Here is a 17,063-nt window from a genome sequence, read left to right as displayed (position 1 = left end):
TTTCATTTTATGGATCAGAAGTTAAATACTTTGATATTTATGTTGAAAATAGAGATCAAGATAATTGTAAACATGAATGTCATTGGAAAATTAGGACAGGAGGACCATGTAAGGAAGTATCTCCATCTGAAGAAGAATGTTTTCAATGGAATAAAGATGTAGATTCATCAACAAGACAACTTGGTCAATAGTTTACCTATTGAAATTTATGTATTATGAATAAATAAATAAATATATTACAAGTTTTTACTATTGTCTCCTTCACCATATTACGTACTAATATTTGAGTTTTGATTTTCCGGTTTTTACTTTTTTGTATCACTTTCTGGCTCTCGGAGTAACGATAATTTAGAATTCGGTAGTAAGATAAATAATATTCAACTAACAATTTTTTCCATGTGAATCGAAATTGTTTTTTTTTTTTGTTTTGCTTTTGACTACCGATTTAATCTGATTCGAAGGTCGGTTCACCAATTTCAGCGTCAATGACAACTAAATCATAAGATCCTACAAAGCTGGTGGCGACGGCAACGCGAGCGAAAGTCCGATCCGGGAGGGTTAAAAACTAAGGTGCATTAAATGGCATTAATTATGGTTAAACGAAATTAGCGCAAAAAACATCACGTATGAGAATAACGGGCAGAGGCCAAGTCAAATTAAATTAAATGCTCAACAATTAAGGATATTTAATTCCTTAATTGTTTTTTATTGTAAAAAAAACAAAGGAATTACCGTAAATATCTTCTTTTTTTTGACAAAATGTAATTTTTTTTTCTAGCACCACTGGTTTAATCTGGTTCGGGGTCAGTTCTGGCATCAAGTAGTTTCAGCCCCCTCTCGATCGCAGTTGTGGGGATAGAACTATGATCCTCCTTAACAAGTTCAACGTCAATCACCACTGAACCAACTAACGATCGGTAACTGTAAATATGTAACCATTAAATTACTTCTTTTAAAGAGATTAAAAAACGATCGGTAACTGTAAATATGTAACTGTTAAATTACTTCTTTTAAAAGATTAAAGTAATGGGTGGTTTCTAGGGTGAGGGCTCTAATAAATCCCTCACCGGTGGATCATTATTATAACAATTAAGAGCCATTAGATTAGTCAAGCACACCCACAATTAAATAATGAAAAAAAAAAACGACGGGAATGTTAAATGCCGGTAACTTCTCTTAGCATAACGAATAGTGTGAACCAGGGCCATTCGCTATGGTGGCGTGATCTATTGTCAATAGGTAACGACGGCCCGTCGTCGTCGGGAATGATGGTTGGTTTCGATCAAATGTTAGCAATGTAGTAGGCAATGGTGTAAATCTGAGTTTCTGGCATGATAAATGGTTGGGAACGGAGGCAATGAAATATGTATATCCAGAATTATTTTCATTTTAGCACTATATCCTGATGGTTCCATTGCAGACATGGGTTTGAAATCTCTTATGGTCCGATGAGTTACTGACAGAGCAGCAAGGAGCAGCTGCTGACCTGCAGCATGTGCAGCATTTGAACAAGCCTGACCGGAGGAGGTGGATTCCTAATCAATCCGGCAATTTTTCGGTCAATTCGGCATATTCATCACTGCTGAGTTGCGGCGAAGGGTGGATTAATGATGAGTTTTTAGTTGATTCAATCCGGAGGTTATGGAGGAATAATATTCCTTCGAAGGTTAGCATATTTGGGTGGAGATTCTTATTAGCTAGACTTCCTACGATAGCGGCGTTGGCAAGGAAAAGTATTCTTGTTAGCTCTCATGACTTATGCTGCGTTTTTTGTTTTAGGGAGCGTGAGGAAATGGATCATTTATTTTTCAATTGTCAATTCTCTACTCGAGTTTGGCGGAGCATTTTCAAGTGGTTGAAGGTGGATTTATTCCGTTCGACCTCATATTTTTTTCTTTTGGAGCTTTGGTAAAGAATAAGAAATTTGATAGCGTTAGACATTTAATTTTGCTAGCAACTAATTGAAGCATTTGGAGATCAAGGAATAAAATTATTTTTAGAGGAGAGATCATCGGGGTTTCTAACATAGTGGATCAAATAAAATATATTTCCTGGATTTCGTTTATTGGGAAATCAACATCTTTTGTATTCGTTGATTGGTGTAATGATCCTCTAGCTTGTATCCAGAGCACGTAATAGTGTTTCTTTGAATCGTAAGGGTTGAGTACTCTTGAAGCAAAATCCATTTTGATATGTGTTTTAATGACAACAAACCTTATGAAATAAATGTTAAGTTTTATGAATAGCGATCTACTGATGTTTGCACTTGAGTTTTTGTTGAAAGATAGGGAACGACAAAAGTGGACGAGCTAAAGACCATTCACATCAACAAGTGCATTTTATATACTCAAACGATGAAAGAATCGAAGTATCATCAGATAATTACAAAATATTACAAGCTTCATGAAGATTTTTAAAGACTGTTGTTTGAACCATACAAGGAATCATCGAAGGTTCAAGCAAGAAAGTGAACTTCATGGTTAATTATCTTCATCTTCACCACAAGGTTTACAATGAGAATTAAATATTCAAGGAAGATTATGAGGTTCGTAGATTCCTAGTTGAAGAAACAAGATGGAAAAACCTGCATCACAAGATACAAAAGAATATATTTGATGTTGTGTGACAAAACTTAGATTGAGTTTTGTACTACATGCTTTGAGGAATTATAAATGCAATTAACGTCAAAAGGAATGATGCAAAATTGTATTGTGGCTCATGGAGTTGAGTGTCCGAGGAATAACCATCGAATTGGATTGCAAATCAGTAATAGACGGGGTTGTTGGAAATCTTACGAATATAACCGAATATGGTACTATTATTAAAAAGTGTAAAGCCTAATTATGTAATTTGCAAAACTTTAAAGTTGGGTTTTATTCATAGACAAGCGAACCTTGTTGCTCACACTCTTGATTTCATGTCACCCGAATTACTATTATCAATTTATATAATGTAATCAAACTTTGAAGAATTCAAAAACTCACAAAACTAATTCTACATCACACACCATGGTGAAGAAAATTTTACATGATTCCAATGCTTTCTTTTTGAATCATCAAATGTGAATGACTCTAGTAAACTGGTATACATTCTTTTTGTTAAACTGGTATACTATAGTAGTAGTAGTAGTATTTTTTAAGACCAGTCACTGATTTACCTGAAAATGTAAACCATAAATAAAGAGAACTCCAAAGAATTGTGATATGATGATAGAGAAATCCTGTGTGAACAAAGTTAATTGATTGGATTACATTATTGTTTTATCATAATAAACAATGTGGTTTTAGAGTTAAGAGAAAAACACAGTGAAGCTTACCTGTGATATGTGACTTGGAGCAGCAGAGTGTGGAAGTGATTTTTGGGAGTTTTGTGACTGTAAACAACAAAGGAAAAGCAAGATGAAATCAATAATCAACCACAATTTAAATTAAGTCTTAATTAGTGTGTGAGAATTACAAAGCAAACAAATTTGATGTTTCATAATATCCTATTGAAACAAGGAAGTGAAAATATAAAGGTAAAATTTTCTAAGCCTATGTTTGGTATCACAGTGGGTATGCCAGAATCACGGTGAACTCAAACATACACTAAATTGTATGCAAATAATGTCTAATGCAACTAATGCCAAAACCAACTACAGGATGCAAGCACTGACACTTCATGATGAAAGCATGTACAACATATGCAATTTTTAGCCCGATACACTGTCGTCCAACACTGTCACTTCCGACAGCCTTTCTAACAACCAACCACACCACTACGACCGCCTCCTGAAAAATGGCCTACCCCCAGAAGATTACCATGCATTGACCGAACATCTCACGTGGGCATCGTCCTCTCAGGCCTCGCCTTGGCACACAAGTTTCATATCCGGTCTTGGTGTTTGGTTTTGATGCAAGAATACCTAGATTCTATTGTGGTGACTTCTCTTCTTCCCACTGACGATCATTCCCGTGACTCTTTTCCCACATATGAATCATAGTAGTGGTGCCTTTTTTCCCGCCGATGAACAATTCAATGGTGACTCTTCTCCCACAAATGAATCACTAGCCCAACAGTTGTCAAACTTTAGTTTCAAGATATGTAAGAAAATGTTTGTTGTAACAACCTTAAAGCACAATAAGCTTTAGCTTGAGGGAGAGTGTTAAAATCAATTAGAAATCAAATGTAAAGATTTTCTAGTTGCCGTATCAATTATGTTTAATTATCATTAATTGTAACTGATTCTATTTCTATTATAAATAAATACAAACAACATTACAGAAATTTACAATCTCTATAGAACTCATTGTAGACTAAAGCTTTGAGAGTAATACTTTTGATTCATTGAAGCACAATTCAGGTTGCCTCACTATGTATATTTGATCACCAACTGCATTTTCTTTGTAACTATCTTGATTTCGATGCCATGTCCATAAGGCATATGTAGAATTCACAACCTACAATAATATAAGAAAATGATTTTGTTTTCAATGAAAGCAATAATATTATATAGACCAGATGTAACAGATTGTAATAATGTATGAATAAAACAGAAAACTAGATGTAAAGGCACATAAGAGCATTCAATTTTGGCTCGGTCCAGTAGCCTAATAAACTATCGGCCGACAGAATTTAATGTCATTACCTCAAGTATTCCATGTCCAAAACTACTTTCTCTAAAAGCACTCCACTCAGGTTGTTTGTTCCAACAGAATTTTCCTTTGGCAGGACCAGAGGAAAAATTTGAATGACAAACACCTCCGAATTCTGGTATGTTATCTCCAGGTGAAGGACACTTTCCAGGTTCATCTGCATGATCAACATCTACTTTCTCAATATTTCCACCATCTCCAACAGTTATGTAAACAGGTCCACAAGGATCTAATGTGTAGTTATAAACTCTATTCATCCTCTCGTATGCATGAACCTGCAACATGTGGAACATTTACCACTTTTTAAGATAAAAACAAACAACAGGAGAAACTACATTTGAAATAAGCTTGATTTAAGAAAGAGTTATGTTATTTTGATGAACAAGTTTGACATCAACTTTCAACATCAACTTGAATGGCTAACACAATTCAGATATGTGCTTACATGACCGTTGAAAACAATGTCAACTTTGTATTGATATAGAAGTGCTTCCATTTCCAATCTCATGCACTCAAATTCTTGATAGTGTGAAGAATAGCTGTTATACCAAGGAGGATGCATTGTAGCAACTAACCAAGGGGTTACGCTACGGTCTACACTTTGCAAATCTTGCTTCAACCAAGCAAATTGTGCACCTGGGTTGAACATCGAGTTAAACACATCAAGTTGCAATATCTAAAACAGAAATGATATTCTGACACACAAATTTAACAGCAAAAATTGACAACAATTTGAATGGTAACACATGTTATATATGTGGTTAATTAATTACGTTCAGTAGATGGTTAATGAACATAATAAAGTGCCGTAACATAAATTACTTTGTATCAGTTGTCACTTACCAGTACTATTGTAATCAATATATGCTCCCAGCATGATAAAGTGTATGCCACCAACATCAAAAGAGTAGTAGAAGTTACTTTTAGAGCCACTTTCTTCAGCAGGAACTGCAAATCTTGTCAAGTATGATTTGAATGTGATACCATCAGCTTGAGGTTCAATCTCATGATTCCCTTCGATAACCATCATTGGAATTTTTGAAGTCAAAGGCTCCATAAACCTAATGTTTAAAATCCGAATGAGCGAATCATAACAACTATCATAGCTTATACATAAACACTTATGTGATAAGTATTTATGGTATAAACGCTTAATTAAGTTGTTCATGGAAATAGGAGTATAATACTAACAACATTGAGAAATAGACAAATTAACTTATGGCATGCCCGTAAGCTGTTTTCAGCTTATTTTCATTAAGCTTGCATGTAAGGCTTATGAAAACAACTTATCATGTTTATATGATAAACTATTATGCTATCAGCGCTTAACTAATTCGTTTATTCAAACATCGATTGAAAGTAGGTTACCTTCCCCAACCATCCCATCGAGGTTGATAGGTCTCTCTAATCGGTGCATTCGGAAATGCGCACGAAAAACATGAAGCTCCCTTTCCACCAGTTGTAAGATACTGATTTGCATATGTTAAATCTCCAACCATTAGAATCATTGAAGGATCATTGTGAATTAGATGATCAATAGTTGTTGTAGAATTAGTTGTGAGGCCCAAATCTCCAATAAATGCTATTCTAGTAGGATAATTCTTTGAACTAGGTGTTGGAAATGTCTCAAAAGAATTCTCTTGGCTCATGGCTGGAATTGAACTATCACCACATTTATAGTAATATCTAGTTCCAGGTTCAAGACCTAAACAAGGAAAAAAATATCTCATAACTTTATACAAAATAAAAAACAAAGCAACATTCATTTTATTTGTATTTCAAATAATTTAACAGTCATACCAACATTAGGATATTCAAAACTTTCTAAACAAAGCAACATAACACCTAACTAAAAATACCTACAATGAATGAAATATGACCTGAAAATGAGTTTAAAAGTGAGAGACATATCTCATTTTAAAAGTCAGTGTTATATGGTTTAATTAGGCCCAACCAAAATTTTAAGATGACATAAGAACTATAAAAAAATCCACTTGGCTACCTGTTATCGGGTCACTCGCGTCACATTATAGATGCTCAGTCTTGCACGTGAAAGGCGTGTTTTAAGATCCCATATTTAATGAGATATGAGCTAAAAATGAGTTTATAAATAGGAGAAATCTCCCACCTGAAAAGCCGGTTTTGTAGAACTGGGCTCCACTCAAATTTTAAGATGTACAAAGTAATAAACTTTATACTACAAAGTTTTATTTACTTTCTTTCCAATCAACAATTCAGTAGTGATCACTATATCCTACTCAGCAGTACTAAACACAATCAGCAGAAGCTTAAAATCAAAAGTAACTTAAAAACATACCTTCAAGTTTGACATGGTGAATAATACCAGAGGTGTAATTCAAAAGCCCTTCAAAGGGATACAACTGGGAATAAATAAGTGAATCACCTTTGCCTACACTTGTGTATTTTCCACTCTTTTTCCCATACCACACCTCACTTCCAATAGATGCAGGATCAAGTGGGGTCACATTCAGACCAATCTGTGCATTCCCTTATCCAAAACAAAAACAAATGGTTAATGAACTTCACTAAGTCGTTTGAAAGAACCTGAGTTCGAGTTCGAATCCTGACTAAAATAATCCTTGATCAGATTTTATTTATATGGTGACATACTTACAAACAGTTTTAATTCATTCAACTATATAAAAATCTCCAAATAGTATTAAATAATTATTAAAAAAAATTATGTGAAAATTGATGAATTAAGGAGAAAAAGTTGTGAAGTACCTACCAGTAACCCAAGAAACCCACATAGAAGTTGGTGAGTTAACAGCAAGAGCAATCTGTTCAGGGAAATTTGCAGTGACATTCATTCTGAGCCTAGGATGAGTCATAGGCAAGTCATCACTACCTCTTCGCAGTGACGAGTCGAACCGGCGAGTCACCGGTTTAAATGGCCCATCAAGGGTGGTTGGAATGTGAGTACTCTTACTCACTACTATGTTGTTGATGTTTGTCATCATCACCAAAGTTATTGTTAGTGATATGCAAAAGTTGTGTATTTTCATTGTGTTGAATTGGATCCTGTAATGATACAAACTGAATCTAAATGAATGAAATGTTTTTGGATTTCGATGATGTTGGAGATAAGATAAAAATGATATGTACTGGCAAGACTTGAATTTGAAGCAATCATGCTGTTGGTGTTTGGTGACATGTGTACATGTAACATTGACATACATAGACATTTATGTTGTGCCTTTGGAATATGCCGCATCTTTATTTTTGTTATGTTTTTAATATGCATCAATTCTTTTAAGTACATTGTGATTTTCATTTATTGAAATTAAAAGGTAATAATTTGGAATTGGATGGTGTGCAGTCAAGTCAAGACAGTCCACATTTTAAGATCAAATTTAAATTGTTTTTAAATATAAAATGAAGTTAAAAATATGGACTATCTAATCTTAATCAAACGGTTCAGATATAACCGACTGTAGTGCAGTCACCTCTCTCTGACTGAATCATCTATATATGCTCTGATCATTATTTTCTTAGGACAGTTAAATCTACAATAGTGACATAGAGAATCACATGCAAAATGATCAACATTTTTTTAATTTTTTTTTTTTACTTTGTCTATAGTTTTCCAATTACAAGATTTTGATCTCTAAAAATACAATATAGAAAGTTAACATACAACTCATAACACAAACAAAAAGACCCTCGTTTTTAATTAACCTAAAAACCACAACCAAGACAGCCTCTTAATTGATTTCACCACTTCCCTCAGGCAATGCTCCAGCAGCAGATTCCGCGCCTTCATCTTGTTTTGCCATGACAGATCCCATATCTGGCTTCTTCAACTGATGAGCAGCTTGCATAAGGTCATAAACACATTTGTTATGATATTCTGGGTCCATGATAATTGGAGCATCATCCTCCTGAATTAAAAAAATATATATATATTTGAACCACGGATACAGATTTGGTTATCTAATAATTGTAAGAAAAAGGTTGTATAAAAGAACCTCACTTACCAGCTGCATGAGAGTGCCATTGTACCAAGTACTGGTCCCTTTCATCCTGATTCTCTTTGTTAGTTAATGTGCTTATTTAGTGGAATATGTTAAAAGATAGTGAAAATTATCTAGTGTAAGTGAAGAGTTACATAAGTAAATTGTCGTTGTTATTAGTGGAAGCACTTAGTGCTTAGTGGAGTGTTTAATCATTGATTAAACACCTAGTAGTGGTGACTCTTTGATAGTTGTAACCATCACTACTCATGTTATATATATTCATGTGTATGAGATGCATTTTATATAAGAAATATACATGAATATTCAGTCCCAAAAATACTATCCTACTCTAAATTATGCAACAATATAATTTATAATATATACCACCTCTAGAATACCACCAACAGAGTGGTATCAGAGCTGCAGATCCTTGCAGCTGCAGCAAAAACAACAAAAAAAATGGTTTCCACAACCAACCCTTTCGCAGTTTATAGCAATGTTAAAGTTCCTTTGTTTGAAAGAGAGAATTATGATTTTTGGGCTGTTAAAATGGAGACTCTATTCACCTCTTTGGATGTCTTGGAGCTCATCCAAAAGGGGTATGAAGAACCAGCACCTAAAGCAAATGAAAAGGATGAAGAATCAAGCACCCGACTTGAAGAATTGAAGAAGAAGAAGAAGAAGAAGAAGAAGAACATCACAGATGTTGGAGTTCTCGGGATGATTCAAAGAGGAGTCTCTCTATCCATTTTCCCAAAGATTATGAGAGCAAAAACATCAAAGGATGCATGGACTATTCTACAACAAGAGTTTGAAGGAGACTCAAAGGTGAGAACTGTGAAACTTCAATCTCTTAAGAGAGACTATGAAAATGAAAGAATGAAGGAGAATGAGAGTTTGAATGAATACTTCAACGGACTCTCTGAATTGGTGAATCAAATGAAGTCACATGGAGATAAAATAGATGATCGCAGAATTGTTGATAAAATTCTGATTAGTTTGACAGAAAAATTTGATCCTATGGTGACTGTTATTGAAGAAACTAAGGACCTATCAACTATGTCTGTTCAAGGGTTGATGGGGTCTTTGAGATCTTATGAGCAAAGGTTGTTACGACGTTCAGAAAAATCAGTTGAGAGTGCCTTTCAATCTAAACTCAACATTCAGCCCAACAATGGTGAAAATAAGCCTCCAACACAAAATAGAGGTGAGTCTTCTAGAGATGGCAGATTCGGAAGAGGCCGAGGTAGAGGCAGAAACTCACGAGGTAGAGGAAGAGGCGCGAATGGTGGAAGATGGCATGAAGGAGCATCAAATAAATGGTGCAACATTTGTAAAAGTAACACTCATGCAGAGAAAGATTGTTGGAACAAGGGCAAATCACAATGTCACAATTGCAAGAGATTCGGGCACATTCAAAAAGATTGTCGTTTTGGCAATCATCAGCATGCTTCATTTGCAGAAGGAGAAAATGATGAAGGTAATTTGTTCTTTGCTTGTCAAAATAATTAATCACACACTAATTAAACAAGAAATATATACTTCAGAAATGGGGATCTTGATGTTCTTCAAAAATGATTCTCTGTAGAATATACTTGTCTTTTCAATGGCTATATCAATTCTTTAAGCACATTGTGATTTTCATTTATTGAAAGGGTTTTTCTATCATGTTAAGAAGTTTAAAATAGAAAATTTGTATTGGAACTTGTGCATTTTATAATAAATGTATATTTTTTAAATAAATAATTATTGGTTTTCAATAAAAAGTTAGTACTTTTAGTTGCTTTAACATGTGCAATATTGCACATGTTAGACAAATATGTATGACCGACTACGATGTAATCACCTCTCTCCAGAAATGACCGTCTAATCTTTAGTCAAACAGTCCAGATATGACCGACTACAATGTAATCACCTCTCTTCGACTGCACAAATCTGGATTACATTATTTTTTATCATAATAAACAATGTGGTTTAAGAGTTAAGAGGAAAACACAACATAATGAAGCTTACTTGAGATATGTGACTTGGAGCAGCAGATTGTGGAAGTGATTGCATTATTTTGTTGGCTAACATAGGGAGTTCTTCCTCATCTCATTCCACTATGAAACTTCAATTTAGACTAATTGCGAGTTCGTTAAGTTAAAACACTGCCTTTACTGCGTGTTACAAACTCAGGGACCAAAATAGCGATTTACTCAAATATCAAAACAGTGCAGAATATAAAAGAAAATATTCATTCAGTTATGGAAGTAATAATCCTCAAGTACATCAACAAACAATACTCCCTTAAATAAGATTTCTCCAATAGATAAAAATAATTGAAGAAAGAGCATGCTATCCATATTCACATAATGTAAAAATAACTCTTTTCTTGATGCAGTTAAATATATACCAAGTAAACCACAATTTACACATGATGATGTTGCAAATCATTGTATCCACAAATTACATATTCAATGCCACCAATTATCTCCTGCTTGAACTCCTAGGGCCAAATTTCCTCTTTACCCTCCTTATGTTCCTAGGGAAATGAGTCTTGGATGATGAACATGCCTTAATAGAACCAATGTTAGCTACAACATTCTTAGTGTCCATGTCAGAGTCCGAAACTTGAGCTGGAGATGTGGATTTCTGCTCTTCAACTGATTTATCCTCAAACTTTACCATAACATTCTTAAAATCATGCAACTCTTCCTTAGCTGTCTGAATCTGAATTATAACTTCATTCTTGATCTGTATACAAGAAAATGACAACATTACAAATTTACAATGTCGGTAATAATCCTAAAAAACAGTAATCGGTCTATGTTTTCTGTACTAACATACAACCTGTTGTTCCGCGATACGCTATTTAGTACAGTGTTCTCAAATAAACGTTATAGCGGGACTATTGCAATGCAGCATAGCAGAATTTGTACAAACTGCTATTTCTACTATCCGCGACAGACAACACTTAAAAGTACGCAACAAAGAATACAGATAACATGGCAGCGTTATTGCAGGTCAAGAGGATTTATGCAATCAAAGTAGAAAACATAAATAACATACATGTTGAAATTACTTTTTGTATAATAGAGCTTACATTTTAAACCAAAGGAGCTTTTGCTTCATGAGTTACAGAACTACTTGTAACCGGCAAAACTACCTGTAACCGGCAAAAGAAGCAGAATTATGAACAAAATAATTAAATCCATTAGATGGCCTAATTTTGCTTATTTGAGTTATGGAACAGAACATACCTGGATTTTCATTCATCACAGTATCAATCTGAGTTTTCAATTTCTCAACTTTTGACAACAATTCTTCAATATTTTCAATGTTGTCAATTACGGACTTATCAGCATCATTAAGATGATCCACAGAAGACCACATATTCACCTTGAACTCCCAAACATTATCAGCACAATCAACATCACCTACTCATATCAATGAAACATCATAGGATTAAAAATTTAGAATCTAGTGAATGTAGACACATATAACAATTGATTAAAGCCAGTTTTGTAAAAATAGTCACAATCATATACGTAATAAAAACATGAAAATATTGGTTCAAAAAAAAAAAAACATGAAAATATAGATGAAAAATCTGTGTATGGTAACTCTTGAACCTTGCTTGATTCAAAAGTTAACAACGAGTCAATTTTATTTTTTTTACTGGACGATTCAAATTTTATTAGTTGCATGAATAATAATAATAATAATAATAATAATAATAATAAAGAAAAACACATATATTACTGCTACTTACTCACAACATCACTGGGAAGATCTTCCACGGGACCAACATTATCTCGGTTTTTATTCTCTGGACAATGGAAGAAGAGAAAAGAAATAAGTATATTATCAAAACGAAATACATTGCCGAAAAAAAATACTACAATAATCCCAAGTAATCCCATACCATAGTAAGAGAATAAACGATGGTTTGACATATACAATGATGGATCACATTCTTCAGCTCTCTTCCTTTTCTGTCTCCTCATGACTTTATGCCTTTGAATTCCTTCAGATCTAGGTACTGACTTGACATCAAAATCATCTACTGCAAACTTCAAAAAATCAAGCAGTTTTTGTTGATCATATGCCGCAATCTCTTTTTCATATTTCCGTGCTTTAGCGTTAAGTTTCCTCAGTTTCAGCTCTACCCATTTACAGCGCAGCATTATAGGAAGGATGAACTTCCTCCAATGATCAGTCACTTTTCTCTTTCTGAATAGTTAACAGTGTAAAAGATTAAAACATGCAATCGGATGAAATCCTAATATAAAAACACACGGCAATCAAGATAAGGTAATTTGGGAATACAAACATGACTTATGATTTATGATGATTGCAATCTCAATCATCAGAACCTATGAAGCACAGACACATAGACACCACTAATGTCCAAAATGTAGGACACCGACACATATATATTAATAGATATAAAAGCGTCATTTATATAAGATAAAAAGGAGGTGAAAGTTGATGATTCATAGTCAAAGTAAGTAGTAAAATTCGACCAGTCGAAAGCACAAAAATATGCAAAAACAATTATAAATATCCACACAAGTTATAGAATACAACAAAATCATAAAAAATAAAAGTAGGCACAATACACCATAAAAGATGTGCCCCGTTGCACCAGAACGATGTCCTGATCACGTCGGAGCGGAAAAAAAAAGTGCCTTTTTAATTGGACACCTAAATTACGTGTTTGAACATGTTGTACGGGTATCGGTGTCCGAAACGTGTTGGACACAGGACACGCCTAAAACTAAGGGTGTCCGAAACGTGTTGGACACAGGACACTCCTAAACTAAGGGTATCCGAAACGTGTTGGACACAGGACACGCCTAAAACTAAGGGTGTCCGAAACGTGTTGGACACAGGACACTCCTAAAACTAAGGGTGTCCGGAACGTGTTGGACACAAACACACACTCCTGAGACTAAGGGTGTCCGAAACGTGTTGGACACATGACACCCTTAAAACTAAGAGTGTCCGAAACGTGTTGGACACAGGACAACTAAGGGTGTCCATGCTTCATGTAAAAATAACTCATAACTGTAATGCAATACACATCCCTATAGGCAAATAAAAGAGAAAAATGAATCCAAGCCTAAAAGATCAATCTTTTATCATTCTAGAAACCGCAAATTCTAACCCTAACTAGAACAATCCTTAGCTATAACATTAATCTCTTAAAAATCAGACCGGACATCAAAACAATGAACCAACCAAGATTCAACTAGTTCAATCTCGGTTCAACCTGATTACCCTACAACTGAGATCAAACCAACCTACGAACATGCCGTTTCCAAGTTCGGTCCAGTTCTTAAAACATTTCGAAACATACCTCACATACTTACGCCACTCATCACGCTTCCGCGTTTCAACATCATCATTGGAATCACTGAGCTCAGTATCAGATCCTGTACCATCAAAAGAACTAGAACTTGAACTCTCAATCTCAATAACATCAACACAACTATCTTCCACACCTTTCAAACCAGAATTCCCAATTATATTAACTTCAACATCCTCATCAGGTTCAACCTTCATAACCACTTTTTGTTCTGAAATTGAAACAGTTTCAACAGTTGTTACATTGTTGTGTTTTCCTAGGTTATCTTCTTCTGTCTTATCAAGTTCAAATTTTGAGTCAACTTTTTCAATCATTACCTGTTCAGAAACCATAGCAAAAATTTGAAATGATCATAGACCCATATGAAGAAATTGCATCAAAACAATTGTAAAATCATCAAAATAAAAAATTTCATAGAAAATATGAACAATATAAAATAAAAATTCAATTTTTATTTATAATAAATAAAAAATCAATTTTTATGGAACAAAAGTAAGAGACGGAACATTATTAGCGTACCAGAAACAAAAAAAAAATCAAACACCCATGAATCGAAAACTTGAAACAAAGGAGAGAGAGAGAGAGAGAGAGAGAGAGAGAGAGACACTTACAACTTACAAGTGAAAAACCACTTGGTGCATTGTATTGGGAGTAAACAGCCACTTTCGTCCCTGAAAGTGGCACTCGCTGTCATATAAGTCCCTGAATTAACGAAAACTGCAGAAACCTCCTTGAATGTTAATTCTGTCAGTCAATTTAGTCCAAAACGTTAAATATCTGTTAAATGCAATGATATGACATTATGACTAGGATATTCATATAATTTGCTGGATTTTTTAATGTCTACCTAGCTTTTAATTTAATTAATATTAATTTTGAAAACAAAAACAAAATAAAGCACAATATATTAAAGAAAATTCATACCCAACAAAAATCAAATTCATAATTTATTTATCATTAACATTCAACATGGAATCCAAATCTAAAAACCCAAATCTTCTTCCTCCTCTCAACCTTCCATCAAGCATCAAAGCATCATGGATTACTAGATCTAGATCAAATCACATGAACCTTACTAATCTAGAACTGAACTTGCTTGAAATATCATGGATTATGATTATGCTTTGCTAAACGAACGGTCTGTAGGTTATTGTTATTCGATTGAGTTTTGAGCTGTATTCAATTTCATAGATTTTCTATTTGTTTCTTAAAAGGGAGATTCTTAACTGAGTCAAGTGGATTGACTTTGAAAAATGGGTAGAAGCCATGGATATGACATAAATCCAGAAACGAAATAGAAATGGAAACTGTTGGGTTGAATCTGCGATGGTATTTTTATATTGTTTCTTGTTTCTGAATTTGAAGGTTGGTTAGAAGGTGAGAAGGGTTGAAGATTGGGTTAGAAGGTGAGATGGATATGGATAGTAATGATGAAAGGAAAGGTTGAGTTTGAAGGTGAAAAGGGTTTGAAGATGGTTTTTGTTTCTATGTTGTTTTTGACTTGTTAAGATTTTTTAGGAATTTTGTGTTGGTAGATTTTTGTTTTTTGAAGGTTTGTAGATTTTAGTATTTTAGATTTGGATGAATGATTTCCCTTTTGAAGGTTTATTTTTTTTCTACAAAGAAAGTTTGAAGGTGAAAGAGTTGAGTTTTGAGTATGAATTTATTTTAATTTGCTATATTTAATCATATTTTTCTTTTTAAAATTAATGTTAATTAAAATAAAAGCCAAATTGACTTAAATAAATCCAACAAATCATCAAAACAGCCTAGTCAGAATGTCATGTCAGCAAATTATAGGACACATCATCACAAGTTAACAGACATTTAACGTTTTGGATCAAATTGACCAATGAAACTAACATTCAGGGAGCTTTCTGCAGTTTTCATTAATTCAGGGACTTATATGACAGCGAGTGCCACTTTCAGGGAGGAAAGTGGCTGTTTACTCATTGTATTGGCTTGGGACCTGGGAGTGTGCTTCTCTTGAGGTCTGAGGTTCGATTCTCTCTGATGTCAATTTGGGTGGGCTAATTTAGCTTCTTAAAAAAAAAAACTTACAAGTGAAAAACTGACAATACTTCGTTCAGTTTTTTTATTTTGGCTTAATTAATAAAATGGTCCCGACATTTTTTGTTTTACATTGGTCTCTTAAAGAAAAAAAAATGTCTGAAAAAGTCCGAATAGGTCCCTCATATCCGTTAATCAGTTTGGTCCTATTCTGACCTTTTTTTAGGGACCAAACTGATTAACGAATTTGTCTTTAAGGGACCTATTCAAACCTTTTTTTTCTTTAGGGACCTATTCAGACCTTTTTTTCTTTAAGGGACCAATCTGAAACCAAAAATGTCTTTAAGGGACCATTTTACTAATTAAACCTTTTATTTTTTACGACAAAAAAAAAATAATTAATTAATTAAAAGTCTATTTGTCTGATGTATGAATATATTTAATTAATTAATGATTTTAAACACTCTTTGAATATTTAACATGAATTTTGTTTTGAGGACTTGTATCTATATATTATATCATTGTTTAGCGAATGAGATTTGTTGTATTCGAAAGCTGCTAGCTAATGATTGGGAGGTGATTCTTACTCATACTCTTCGTGAAGGAAATGCGTGTGCTGATGTGTTGGCTAAATTAGGTGCTAACTCTGACTCGCCATTGGTAAATGTTCCTACTCCTCCTAAAGATCTGGTTAAGCCACTCTGGGATGATGCTTGGGGTGTAGAGTTTATTAGGGAGTGAGCCCTTGTTGGCTTTTTCTTTATTTTTTCTCTTATGTAACCAAAAATATTTCAATAACAAATGTATAATTTAGTTCAAAGCTAAAAATATAATATAATGATATTATTCATATTTACTTAAGTATGTGAGCCTAAAAGACTTTTCTGATTGTCCGTGACCTGACCTTTTAAGCTAAATAGACGTTTAAAAATATTCAGGCCTTCTCTACTTAAGAAAAAATTCTGGTCTTACCTGACCTATCGTAGTAAGTCATAGGCTCCTGTAAGCCGGACTGACCTATTCCCATATGTATTTGTAGTATTTAGAATTTAGAGTAGGCAAACATGTATTTTTTATTTTTGAATTTGA

At 33.9% G+C, this 17,063-nt stretch overlaps 3 protein-coding genes and 1 long non-coding RNA gene across 7 annotated transcripts; 1 reads left to right on the top strand and 3 right to left on the bottom strand.

Annotated features, from left to right (window-relative positions):
* Positions 1-2,319: 2,319 nt before the first annotated feature.
* Positions 2,320-7,882, bottom strand: LOC123905692 (purple acid phosphatase 23). Of its 3 annotated transcripts, none has more exons than XM_045955394.1 (10): positions 7,384-7,814; positions 6,952-7,143; positions 6,003-6,339; positions 5,478-5,695; positions 5,080-5,270; positions 4,628-4,909; positions 4,317-4,439; positions 3,317-3,373; positions 3,158-3,220; positions 2,320-2,584 (listed from the first exon to the last, which is right to left on the bottom strand). In XM_045955394.1, exons 1-10 carry the CDS (start codon positions 7,658-7,660, stop codon positions 2,558-2,560), a joined length of 1,767 nt encoding a protein of 588 aa, XP_045811350.1. In that variant the 5' UTR covers positions 7,661-7,814; the 3' UTR covers positions 2,320-2,557. The 3 variants fall into 3 exon arrangements, with proteins under 3 accessions (XP_045811350.1, XP_045811352.1, XP_045811351.1); XM_045955396.1 differs by having other exon boundaries at positions 2,401-2,584; positions 6,952-7,132; XM_045955395.1 differs by lacking the exon at positions 2,320-2,584 and having other exon boundaries at positions 2,850-3,220; positions 7,384-7,882.
* A 305-nt stretch (positions 7,883-8,187) lies between these two features.
* Positions 8,188-9,260, bottom strand: LOC123905691. Its single transcript, XR_006808451.1, has 2 exons — positions 8,633-9,260; positions 8,188-8,536 (listed from the first exon to the last, which is right to left on the bottom strand). It is a non-coding gene; the product is annotated as an uncharacterized LOC123905691 (long non-coding RNA).
* A 71-nt stretch (positions 9,261-9,331) lies between these two features.
* LOC123910135 lies at positions 9,332-10,249 on the top strand. The gene is made up of 2 exons (XM_045961187.1): positions 9,332-10,091; positions 10,200-10,249. Exons 1-2 carry the CDS (start codon positions 9,332-9,334, stop codon positions 10,247-10,249), a joined length of 810 nt encoding a protein of 269 aa, XP_045817143.1.
* A 583-nt stretch (positions 10,250-10,832) lies between these two features.
* On the bottom strand, positions 10,833-14,569 carry LOC123905690. Of its 2 annotated transcripts, XM_045955393.1 has the most exons (7): positions 14,484-14,569; positions 13,956-14,281; positions 12,519-12,826; positions 12,366-12,422; positions 11,854-12,030; positions 11,697-11,759; positions 10,833-11,347 (listed from the first exon to the last, which is right to left on the bottom strand). In XM_045955393.1, the coding sequence occupies exons 2-6, from the start codon at positions 14,276-14,278 to the stop codon at positions 11,737-11,739; spliced, it is 888 nt and encodes a 295-aa protein (XP_045811349.1). In that variant the 5' UTR covers positions 14,279-14,281; positions 14,484-14,569; the 3' UTR covers positions 10,833-11,347; positions 11,697-11,736. The 2 variants fall into 2 exon arrangements, 1 of the variants encoding a protein (XP_045811349.1); XR_006808450.1 differs by having other exon boundaries at positions 11,697-12,030; positions 14,484-14,562.
* Positions 14,570-17,063: the final 2,494 nt, after the last annotated feature.

This window comes from Trifolium pratense, linkage group LG2, assembly GCF_020283565.1.
Source record: "Trifolium pratense cultivar HEN17-A07 linkage group LG2, ARS_RC_1.1, whole genome shotgun sequence".
NCBI classification, from domain to species: domain Eukaryota; kingdom Viridiplantae; phylum Streptophyta; class Magnoliopsida; order Fabales; family Fabaceae; genus Trifolium; species Trifolium pratense.
The sequence above is the reverse complement of the archived record's forward strand: the minus strand, read 5'-3'. Positions and strand labels throughout refer to the sequence as shown.